Here is a 12,786-nt window from a genome sequence, read left to right on the forward strand (position 1 = left end):
CCGCTAAGCCAACACCAGGCTATTCTTATTATTCATTAAAATTTGTCAACATTTTGAGCAACCTCTAAATATTGTCCAATCAAGCTCAACTTTTCACCACAAACTACTTTCTGCAATAGGAATAGGGGCAGGCTTGTGGAGAAATGAAAATCCAATCTTCAAATTTTTGGACCACCCTACTCAGCACCCCACAAACCTGGCTCACCTTCAACAAATGAAAGTAGCCCCTCAAAATAAACAGTCACTCTTTTAACAAATTACACCAAGGAACATTGCTCTGCACCACACATCACACTGAACAACATCCCTATTCCACACACACAACAAAAATACTCGACGTCACCTAACATCCATGTCATTCTCAGATCACATCAGAAACATTAAAAAAAAAAAAACCCATGCACACCCAGGCTGAACACACTTGGGGCACTCACAAACACCGACTTTGGACACCACAAAGAAACATCACAAACATACAAACAGCACATTAGATCAGTCATCAACTATGCCAGATCATCTTGGGCATCCAGCGTATTGAACACACATCCTTAACACCTGCAGACCATACAAAACAAAATCCTTTGTATCATCACAGGTGGCACATCAACAACATCCATCAAGCACCTACACCCACAAGTAAAAATATTTAAAATAAAAGACAAGTACAGATACATTCAAAGTACACCGCCCCCATGCCAAATAATTAAATATCCTACAGCGCGGCATTGCCGGGGCGCGTCCGGCGCCCGGCAATACCGCAGTGCAGCTCATACAGACTGCATTGGGAGGGAGAGGTGTACAATAATTGATTGATTAATTGTACAATTAAAATCAATAAAAGATTATCACAAAATATTTTCTTAATCAATTGGCTAATAGCATAACTAAACCACTAGTGCTTCATCCGAACATGTATCTTTTAGAAATTTAATTAAATAAGTCATTAATAAAAAATTAAATAATTAATCGATTAAATGATAAATCAATAAATCAAAAATATCCTTGATAGCCACATCACTTGGTCACTGTCATGTCCAAATATTAGCTTCCTAGCTCAAAAGGTGCCTGCGATATTGGCCAAATGAGAAATAAAATAAATAAGTACTTAATTAATCGCTAATAATTAAATAACTCATCAATTAATTGATTAATCAAAAAACAAAAAATACCGTTTTTGACAAAGGACTTGCTCACTATTGTGCCGAAATTTCACCTTCCTAGCTTAAAGGATGGCTGAGATATCGCCCAGACAAACAAACAACCAAGAAAACAAACAACCAGAGTGAAAACTGAGTACTCCCTTTCAGCGTGCGTCATTGCCGAGCCCCCTTCGGTGCCCGGCAATGACGATATGCAGCGCCTGGAGATGGCATAGGAAAGGAGCGGTGTACAAAAAAAATCTGATACCACTTATACATGAGAGGTGCACACACAGTTCCTTGCAACGGCAAAGGCAACCCTAATCACCCACACCACTACATGTACAACCACCCACAGAGTCCTAAACACATTACAACTACACCACAAAAACACAACAGTGAAGACCCCAAAGACCCTTTAGACCTAAAAGACCCTTAACTACCCAGAAGAACCAAAATACCCAGAGGAACCAAAAGACCCGTAAGACCCCGAAGACCCAAAATACCCTGAAACGTAAAGGTCTAGTCTAGAAGTAGAAGATCCAAAAGACCCTATCCCTCTGATGTTAAACGACATATGGTATGAGGTGCGCAGAGCACCAAGTCCCGCGAGTAATAATATAATATTAATAATAACACATCACTTTGTTTTGAGTCCTTTTTCACCCACCGAGGCCGCAGCGAGCCAAGGGAATCGCTTTGAGCTGGATCGGCGACGGACGACTGAACCCGGCCGCAGACAGGCCAGCAAGTAATGGCGCGGACAACATGAGCTCGGAAAAGGTCGCGACCTCCCCGAACGGCTCTCCGAGCACGTCCCGCGTCCGCTGTCGCTTCTCCACATCGTGTGCGTGCTGCAGCGCCATCGAGCACGGATGGCGCTCGCGAATCGCGTCACTCAGGCACCGACCACGTGATCTGTCTGTGTGTGAGTCGCGTCACTCAAGCACCGATCACGTGATCTGTGTGCGAGCCGCGTCACTCAGGCACCGATCACGTGATGTGTGCGAGCCGCGTCACTCAGGCACCGATCACGTGATCTGTATGCGAGCCGCGTCACTCAGGCACCGATCACGTGATCTGTATGCGAGCCGCGTCACTCAGGCACCGATCACGTGATCTGTATACTCGCCACTGAACGACCGTTTCCAACCCGTCGATGACGGAAAGTCCTCATCCAAATAAAATCGCACTCATTCCTTGGAACACATTCGAATTTTCCACAAATTATTCCTTGGAGCAAATACGAATTTCCAAGCCTGCTGACTGGCTGTGGAGATGGAAGGAACACGTGATAACGACCTTCAGACATTAACTGTGTGGACAAGACGGGAAAGGATCGCAATATTCCAACCATTCCATAAAAGCATGCTGAGAAACTGTGCAAGGAATCTCATTGAAAACACGCTTTTGGCATTTTCACCAACTATACTATCATGGCCACGACACTGTGTGTAAAAACGTTTTACGTATCTGCTTGGCATGTGCTTTGTTCAAGTAAGTATGAACGATATTTGCTACCACGGAGTTCTATATATACCTCCGTGTTTGATACCAGTTTAGATTGGAATCGTTGCAGATTGGGCACAGAGGACGAAGTAAAAGAGAAGCCACACGTGACCTTACCTCGTTTTCACCCCTCAGCCCAATGGGCGAAGGGGTATTGTCGTCACGGGCGTCGTCCAGGCGGGTGGGCGTCCGGGCGTCCGTCAACTTTTGGTTTCCGTCAATTTCAAGGAGAACGGCTTGTCCGATTAAATCCATTTTTGCAGTATGTGTTGGGGTTGAGTGGAGGAAGGTTCCATTCGAAAATGGGCGCGCTGCGATTTTCAATATGGCCACCACGGCAGCCATCTTGAAATTGGTTTCCGTCAATTTCGAGCAGAATAGGCTATCAGCTAGGGGGGTCAACCGGTACCAAATTGAGGGAGTAAGGCTAATAATGATTTTTGACAAGGTTTTTACCTCTAGAATAAGAAAATATGTGATAGCAAATTCAACGATGTAGCTAAATGTGTGTTATCACCCATTTTCAAAATGGCCGCCACTTTACATACAAAATTTAACGTTGTTGTTGTTTTGTTTGCTTTTTTTTCTGTAGGAACGGTGGTCGGAGCAACGAGCAACGGAGTAGATAGAAAGTAGATGCTATACGATTAGAATAGAAATAATAGTACACACCAAGTGATGAGGTCTACTAATTTTCCAAAATGAACAGCGCCACAGAAAGCAAAGAATGCGTTATACACATGACAAGATCGGATGACGATGATCACCTGGTGAGCCCACAAAACTACACATCTTGGTTGACATTACTGGAAGCGGCTAAGGTTAGGAACCATGAACATATCATCAATATTGCCGAGGGGCTTGAGGGCAATGAAGTGCCAGAAATATTCTACCACCGAAAATGTAGGAGCCTGTTCACCATGAAACGAGATTTAAACATGCTAAAGAGGAAAGCCAATGAAGACACTGAATCTGAAGCAGGAGGTAGCAGCGCTCCCAAAAGGCCATGTAGGAGATCATCAGTAGAGAAAAGAGTGTATGATACGGAGTGCATCTTCTGTCGCAGAGACAAGTATGTGAAGGGGTCTCATACACGTGAAAAACTTTCACAAGTTGTTCAACTCAGAGCAGATGAAAGATTGAGAGAATGTGCAATAAAGAAAAATGACAAGGATATGATAGCGCTTACCAGTAGAGATATTGTGGCAGCAGAAGCGTGTTACCATTTCTCATGCTACAGGAATTCCAACAGAGAATGTATACAGCCTGAGGTTGAAGGTGCAGATGGACCCGATGACACAGATGATTTTGCACAGTATCAGAGGATCGAGAAAGAAGCATATGCTCCAAGACTCGCATCTCTTTACAGCTCCACTGAGGGTCAGTCGCTCTTCAACTAACATTGTGGCTATATATTCAACTGTTAGCTTCAGCATGCTCTAAACACAGGTATCGGGAGAAGTCATTCCACCGGTAAAATTGAAAGATAAAGTTGTGTTGAAACTTCATCTCAAACAGCACGTCAAAATGGGACCTCCGCAGCTAACAACAGCTGAAAGATGGCAGGCCATTGGTATGTGGACTGCTGGCAATTCCATGAGACAGATTGCTAACCAATTGGGACATCACCATACCAGTATTAGTCGTTTGATAAGAAAGTATCAACAAACAAATGATGTGAAGGACAGGCCTCGTACAGGAAGACCTCGCTGTACCACCCAAAGAGAGGATAGAGCTCTTTCCAGACTGGTTAGACTTCGTCCGTTTGCAACAAGCAATGCCCTTAAGAGAGCGTGGTTACCTAATCGACGATTCTCACTGAAGACTCTTCGGAATCGCCTGCATTCTGCTGGGTATTACGCTCGGAGACCTATCAGACGTCCACTGCTTACAAGACAGCACAAGCAAGCTCGGTTGGAGTGGCGTCGAGCACGGAGACGATGGAACTTAGCCAACTGGAGGAAAGTGCATTGGTCTGACGAAAGTCGCTTTCTGTTATTCCATACTGATGGAAGAGCACGTGCTCAAAGACACATTATGGAGCAGGTTCAGTTTGGTGGAGGCTCCATAATGATATGGGGATGTCTGTCCCATGACTAAGTTGGAGCCTGTGACAGTTAGAGGCAATCTTAATGGTGAACGGTATCGAGACGAAATCTTGAACAGAATTGTTGTTCCTCATTTTGACGATCACCCATTGCTAACCAGGCCTATCTTCATGGACGACAACGCCAGACCCCATAGAGCCCGTGCAGTTATTGATTTCCTTCAGCAAGAAGCAGTCACCACACTACCATGGCCAGCAAGAAGCCCAGATCTTAACCCAATCGAGCATGTATGGGATTTTCTGGGTATCCGAATACGTCGGAGGGAACCTCCTGTACAGAACTTGCATGAACTTGAGCAGGCTTTGCATGAAGAATGGAACAGACTGCCACAGCGCCAGATTCAACGTCTCGTTCAATCAATGAGAAGACGTGTTGTGGCAGTGATCCAAGCTAATGGTGGTTACACTCGATATTGACTGTGGCGGTGCTTACAGAGGCTATTGATGGGCATCTATTGATTTGGCGCCAAACTTTAGTTTTTGGCCCCTGTAACATGTTGCATTATTGGTTTACACTGAAACTTTTGTCAAGCATGATTTTGGACCAAAAACGCCCTTTTGCGAATGGCCTTGTTACAATCACATTAAACAGGAATGTGTCACCCAATTTTGTTCTCTTCATTGCGTTCCAACATCTGGACAAAATGTTGCACAAGATTACCCTACACCGCAACGAAAAGGTGCAAAAATTCATTGATACATTTCCACTATGTCGAAAATACGTGGTGGTGCTGTTGTGAAAATCAACCAAATCCACAACTCGTCCCATAGATAGGTTTAATTTCAATTAGATCGTAACATCATCCTGTAAAATACACCATGCAACATATATGTCAGGATCAAGGCATCATATGAGAAAGATTGGATATATCAGTCAATGCAAGCAAGCCTAGAATATAAGTGGGTACGTACCATTCAATTCTACATGTCATTGTATAAAGTCGCAGGAGTGGCCTCGAGTCGCGGACGTCCCGAGGTCTTATAGACACCGCCCAGTGGTTTAAGTGAGCGTCACACCTGGGTTCAACTTACATTTTCACCACATTCTCCCCGCCGTTAGAACTATGCTGCCACTAGGCAGGAAGCGAGCGCGCGTCAGCATTAATGGGTAGAGGAAGTCATTATATCATTATTAGGGTGTCAAAGAAATATCCCTATTGATTCTTGTCTTTGCGCCATTGTGTTATGTTTCGCACACTGTCAAAGCGTCTTTAGGGCTTCCTGGAAAGCGCTATACGAAACAAATCCATTATCAGTAGTACAGGTCAGTCGGTCCATCCGTAGAGGTCAGTGTGGCGAATTACCCTGCCAGCACAGGTTCGGAAACTACCGGGTACGACGTCCCCAAATCCGGAGTCCCCTGCTTCGGAGTAGCCGCTCGAGGCAGGTGTCGGAGGGGCACCTCAGTGCCCTCACCGCTTCAGGCAGGGGTGTATCAGGCGAAGGGAGGGACGGCAGATGTTCTCTAGGCGCACTCATAGCCTGGTTAGCAAACATGTCCAATACTGGCAGACGATGAGCCTGTGGGTCACAATAGTCTAGTCTCACAGGCCTATGTGCTGGATAAGGTGTACCTTTGCGATATGCAACTCATTACATAAGGTGTACCTTGTCGAAGAGCGAATGTCCATTCGTCGCAATGCAACGCATTTCAGGCAGATGTGTCGATGTGGAAGATGTGTAAATCAGTAAGCCATGTCTATTCGTCGCAAGGCAACACATTACAGGAAGATGTGTCGATGTGGAAGATGTGTAAATCAGTAAGCCTCTTTACAGTAAGCTGTAACAGTAAGTAAGATTACATGACAGGAGGCCATGACAGTGTAAGTCAATTACAGTAAGTCTGTACCGGCCTAGGAGTTGTAACAGTAAGTAAGATACATGACAGGAGGCCATTACAGTAAGTCCATTACAGTAAGTCTGTACCTGCCTTGGCTCCCAAGGGTACATGGTCGATCCACATTAGATCCATGTCATGGAATTGCCGAGGGAGAGAACCGACGAGAGCCATAACGAGAGTTACGCGATACCCCGGAGTCCCCCTGTTTTGAAATCACGAGACTCGAGCGCTCTCTGACGGCAGCGCATACGAATTACAAGCTCCGGCAAATAGTTTCAACAGCGAAGCGCGCAGAATCTCCCGACCTGCAGCACAGCGCGCAGAGGATCGGAGAAGATCGGCTCTACCGGCTACTGGCTACCGAGAGAACGTCCCGGATGGATTGTCCATCCATGGCCCGTTCGGCCGTACCGGCTACCGAGAGACGTCCCGGATGGATTGTATCCATGGCCCGTCCTATTGACTACGCGGCGATACCGGCTATACCGGCTACCGTCCCGGAGGGATTGTCCCGGAGAGAAAACGTCGAGATCGAGAAATGGAAAACGTCCCGGAGGGATCGACATCCAAGAGAATGGCCCGGATGGATGGATCGACATCCAAGAGGATGGCCCAGATGGATGGATCGACATCCAAGAGGATGGCCCGGATGGATGGATCGACATCCAAGAGGATGGCCCGGATGGATGGATCGACATCCAAGAGGATGGCCCGGATGGATGGATCGACATCCAAGAGGATGGGCCGGATGGATGGATCGACATCCAGGAGGATGGCCCGGATGGATGGATCGACATGCAAGAGGATGGCCCGGATGGATGGACCATCATCTCACCCCCTCACTCATCCATCCCCCCCCGCCCCCCCCCCCCCCCCCCGTCGTGAAGGGTGAGATAACAGCCACGCACCGAAGTCGAGCGACCTTCACAGTCTGGGTCAGAGGGAACGCAATCAGGCAGCGGCCGGGCGAGGCGTCTCGCAGTCTCGAAATGTGTGGAGGCGAGCCAGGAGAACCTGTCCTAGAAGCAACAAGCCCAGAGTCAAGGGCGATCCGGCGGGCCGGTGCCCACGTGGCTTGCTCAGGAGACGAGGGAGTCGGGCGCAACGCTCAATGTCACCGTGTCATGGGGTCACCGTGCACCCCCAAATGCCCCGTGCCTTATCGATTAACGGCATAAGTCCTCGATGTTGGCTAGTCGCCCTCGAAGGCCGCCACGTTATGACACGCACTTTCGGGCAGGGGCGGTCAGATTGAGTATTTCTGCTATCTGTAGAGGTACCCAGGTAGACTAACTCTGATGACGCAAGCGCGGGAAACAGTTAAATGGCGCTGTAAAGCAAACGCGTGATTTAGTCGATGACGTCATCAATTGGTTCGGGTGCGTGCGGGCGGGTTTGACGGCGAGTTCCAGCTGAGCGGTATCCCCAGACGGAGTAAAGTAGCACTCCGAAATCTAAAGTCTCGCGTCCATTGGGCAGCAGCATTCGAGCGGGCTCGAGATCGGTGTACGGAATACGAACCCGGCCGACGAGCGAAAAGTATTATCGAGGGCGCACCGCATACGAGGGAAACCGAAAGTTGAGCTCGGCCCGTTGAACCAGTGCGGCTTCGCCGAGTCGAGAGGGCAAGCACGCCGAGTCCAGAGGGCGAGCATGCTTGGCAGCGATAGACTGCACGACCTGAAGTAGCGTCTCGTTTGTTTAGCTGTCGGGTCAAAGGATCGAATACATATCACGCCCTGAAGTAGCGTCTCGTTTGTTAGCTTTCGGGTCAAAGGATCGAATACATATCACACCCTGAAGTAGCATCTCGTTTGTTAGCTTTCGGGTCAGAGGATCGAATACATATCACGACCTGAAGTAGCGTCTCGTTTGTTTAGCTGTCGGGTCAAAGGATCGAATACATATCACGCCCTGAAGTAGCGTCTCGTTTGTTAGCTTTCGGGTCAGAGGATCGAATTCATATCACGACCTGAAGTAGCGTCTCGTTTGTTTAGCTTTCGGGCCGTGTTTTGTCCGGAGTTTTAGACATAGTTAGTCATATAGAATACACATGGTATACGATCATCTATCATAAGCATAAGCCCGAGTGTCGTGAAAGGCTATGAAGGTCCCGCTCGACGTCCTTAGAAACTCATCCGTGCTGCGGCGAGTCCTCGAATGGTGCCAAGCGAGCCTCCATTGAGGCGATTCCGGGCAGCGGAGTTCGCCGGCCTCGTTGAGTAGCTACATGTAGGTGGGATTTCGATGAGCCGCGATCAGAATCGCCGGCCTCGCAGAGTGGTGCCTGCGAAGGGCGCAGTGCGCGATTTGCGCGTTAGAGGTGATTCCACCGAGCAGCGATTGATCGGGTTGTGCCCGCGATGGGGCAGCGCGCGATTCGCGCGTAGGAGGTGATTCCGACGTGCAGCGATCAGAATCGCCGGCCTCGCAGAGTGGTGCCCGCGAAGGGCGCAGTGCGCGATTTGTGCGTAGGAGGTGATTCCACCGAGCAGCGATTGGAATCGCCGGCCTCGCAGAGTGGTGCCCGCGTTGGGCGCAGCGTGGCTGCGTGTAGGAGGAGGTGATTCCGAGCAGCGATCGGAATCGTAGGCCTCTCGTAGGCCTCACAGAGTAGTGCACGCGACGGGTGCAGCGCACGCGATTCACGCGGGGAGGTGCTTCCGAGTGCGGCATGACAGTCAAGGGAGTCGTGAACACTCGCGTGGTCATCTCATCTCGGGCCGAGGCACGCAAATCAGTTGGTCGGGCCGTCGGCTGCAAGCGGGTCCGTCGTTCCGACGGGGTTTCGGCCGCAGGACGTTGCCCAGTAGCATCGTTCTCCAGGCATCTTGCCGGAGTCCGTCATGCCTGCTCCGGCGTTCGGGCCTCAGGAGAGCAGTTCGCGTTTTGACGACGCGGTCCCGCAAAAGGCTTGCGAGGTCCCCCATCGCATCCGGTCCTTTTGAGGCAGACCGGCGGCGAGAGTAGTCGGAGCTCCGTAGCTGGAGCTAGCTCGACGGGTCCTCCGCCGGTCATTCTTCTCCGAGGTGGGCCTCGCAGGAGCGCGGAGAATGTCGGGAACGCTCGTCTGTGATCTGCGTTCATCCGGCCATCGCAAGACTCGTGTCCCGCCATTTCCGAAGATCATAATTGAAATTAAGTGTTGTGAAAATCAACCAAATCCACAACTCGTCCCATAGATAGGTTTAATTTCAATTAGATCGTAACATCATCCTGTAAAATACACCATGCAACATATATGTCAGGATCAAGGCATCATATGAGAAAGATTGGATATATCAGTCAATGCAAGCAAGCCTAGAATATAAGTGGGTACGTACCATTCAATTCTACATGTCATTGTATAAAGTCGCAGGAGTGGCCTCGAGTCGCGGACGTCCCGAGGTCTTATAGACACCGCCCAGTGGTTTAAGTGAGCGTCACACCTGGGTTCAACTTACATTTTCACCACAGGTGCGATACTTTTTTCCATGTGTATACTTGCAAATCTACTGAATGCCAGTTATTTTCGTGCATATTTTGTGCATAAAGTTGTTGCTATGATGGCAGCCATTTTGTGAAATTGGGCGCCATATTGGATTCTATCTTCTTGGATTAAAGTTCAGATGATGTATTTCATACTTTAAGAGAGTTGTAAAGTCTTAAACATCTCAAAACGCAATGCTATTTGTTACAAATTCCTACAAGAATATGAAACATGGTGTTTTTAATAGAAAAACATGCATTTTGGCGGCCATTTTGAAAATGAGGTGATAACACCTATTTAGCTACATGGTTGAATTTGCTATCACATATTTTCATATTCTAGGGGTAAAGACCTATCCAAAAATCAATATTAGGCTTACTCCCTCATTTTGGTACCAATGGACCCTATTTTGGGGGTCTGGCTGATGGCCTAGAACGACTTGTCCGATTAAATCCATTTTTGCAGTGTGTGTTGGGGTTGAGTGGAGGAAGGTTCCTTTCGAAAATGGGCATGCTGCGATTTTCAATATGGTCACCACGGCAGCCATCTTGAAATTGGTTTCCGTCAATTTTGAGCAGAACGGCTTGTCCGATTAAATCCATTTTTGCAGTGTGTGTTGGGGTTGAGTAGATGAAGGTTCATGGGCGCGCTGCGATTTTCAATATGGCCGCCACGGCAGCCATCTTGAAATTGGTTTCCGTCAATTTCGAGCAGAGCGACTTGTCCGATTAAATCCATTTTTGCAGTGTGTGTTGGGGTTGAGTAGAGGAAGGTTCATGGGCGTGAAATGGGTTAATGGGTTAATGGGCGAAAATTTCATTACTTGCAGTTCCTACTTGGTATACAACTTCGCTTCAAATAACAAATTATCATCAATGCTTCCTTTCACCATGCATGGGCTGAGGGGTAACGCCCACTTTGCGGTGCTATTTATTAATGTTGTCAGAGAGCTCCGTGATGGATGACTCAACCCGAGACACAATGACGTCATTAGGAATAAACCGTTGTTTGATCGCAAAGTTGAAACTTTTCTGTAATAGAATGATGTAGTCAACACCGAGGGCCTTTCACTCACTCACCGCAGGCAGGTTGGTGGTCTTTCTGTCTTCTACCGACTCCTCTCCGGCCTTGCTCCCCCAGCTCTCTCTGTGCTCTGTCCCCCCAATATTCCTTCAGGTCGCACAAGATCTGCCTGCAACCCTCTTATGGTTAAACTGCCAAAGTCTAGGCTCTCTGCTCACCTTCACTCTTTCATTCCCCTTTTCTCCCGCCTCTGGAACAAACTCCCCCACTCCCTTCAATCCCACTCCTCCCTCCAGGTCTTTAAAACAGCTGTTCACCACCATCTCTTATCTTCCCCCATCGAAAATCTTGATCTTTTCTACCCCCGGTAATTCACCCCAGAGTCCTTGCAGTGTTCATATGTTTTATTCCTCTCCCACCTGCCCCCAAGTCCTCCCGATGTCCCTGCTCTCAAATGTTGTGTTTGTGTCCTTCCCCCTCTTCCCCCTCTCTTTTGTGTCCTTCCCCCTCTCTCCCCATCTTGTCTGCCGCTCCCCTTGTTTTTGTGTTTTGTGTGTCGGTTTGTCTTTTTGTGTGATTAATGTTAGCTCTTTCACGAGCCTCGATCTTGTATACAAAGAAAACCAAAAAAAAAAACCGATTTGTGATTCCGTAAACTGTTTACTAGAAAGGTTCATCACCCATCGGTTCCGGATGGAGTCTTCGTCTTGTACGGAGTTTCTGTCATTACTTAATATTGTTGGTGAAAAAGCCATGGGGAGAACATCGCCAAGCAATGCCGGCTTTACACCAAACGTCTGGAACAGACCGAAGTTACCAAGGCCCATGTGCGGTTTAACCATCGCTGCTTGGAGCATGGAGCAGGACGTTCTTCCGGAATCTCTCCGCTTCAGACCCCCAATGGCAGGTTGGAAAGCTTCGCAGATCTTGCAGCCGCAGGACGGAAATTCCTCCGTCTGTACATATCGACGTGTCATCATCGCCTTACGAAGCTTGCTGACCGGGTACGACGAGTTTCGGATTCAATTCACCCTGTACTATCTGGTGAGTTATGGTTTCGGGTGGAACAGAGAACCCGCATTTTCGCCGATAACACCAGAACTTGCGACATCTTGCGACTTGCCAGAACTTGCGACTTGCCAGAACTTGCGTTGGGAAGCGACATCGGAACAAGTTCGCAGCTTTGAGGGCGGAAGCCGGACGGGATAAAAGCACCTGCTCGGACACAAACTCCGTATTTTTCACAAGATATTTTCACTCCGTATTTTCCCTGGCATTTTTCACAAGATACATTTTAAATACGAACAAAATGCATTTGTTCATCGTTCAAGACTCTATTCAAGACGATATAAAACTAAAAGACTTGAAAAAGTAAAAGGGAAAAAAATATTCAACCCAGTCAGGATTTGAACCAGCAACTACTCAGCTTGGTAAAAAGTCTGATGCTTTATCCATGAGGCCATTGGACAAATACATATGTGATGTATATACATATATATATATATATACTAGCAGAAGTACCCGGCATTGCCGGGCGGGGGAGGAGGAGGGGAGGGGGAAGAGGAGGAGGGGAGGGGGAAGAGGAGGGGGGGGGAGGGGGGAGGGGGGAAGGAGGAGGGGAGGGGGAGGAGGGGGGGGGGAGGGTGTGGGGGTGCCCGGGGGAAGAAGGGAGGGGAGGGGAATGGGGGGGGGGGGAGGG

General features: G+C 48.3%; 1 protein-coding gene and 1 long non-coding RNA gene across 5 annotated transcripts in view; both read right to left on the minus strand.

Annotated features, from left to right (window-relative positions):
- Positions 1–2,078, minus strand: part of LOC137437049 (histone-lysine N-methyltransferase SUV39H1) — a 96,206-nt gene extending 94,128 nt beyond the window's left edge. For 3 of the 4 annotated variants that reach the window (XR_010986418.2, XM_068131373.2, XM_068131371.2), the window contains exon 1: positions 1,810–2,078. Coding sequence is in view for 2 of the 4 variants with exons in the window: in XM_068131373.2 (XP_067987474.2) it covers positions 1,810–2,005 (196 nt within the window). In the remaining 2 variants the exon portion in view is untranslated. The remainder of the gene's footprint in view (positions 1–1,809) is intronic. The other variant, XM_078786965.1, reaches the window with a different exon arrangement.
- A 7,688-nt stretch (positions 2,079–9,766) lies between these two features.
- LOC144888324 (uncharacterized) lies at positions 9,767–10,039 on the minus strand. Its single transcript, XR_013620918.1, has 2 exons — positions 9,919–10,039; positions 9,767–9,811 (listed from the first exon to the last, which is right to left on the minus strand). It is a non-coding gene; the product is annotated as an uncharacterized LOC144888324 (long non-coding RNA).
- Between the last annotated feature and the right edge of the window lie 2,747 nt (positions 10,040–12,786).

This window comes from Myxine glutinosa, chromosome 11 (genome assembly GCF_964187855.1).
Source record: "Myxine glutinosa chromosome 11, kmMyxGlut1.1, whole genome shotgun sequence".
NCBI lineage: Eukaryota > Metazoa > Chordata > Myxini > Myxiniformes > Myxinidae > Myxine > Myxine glutinosa.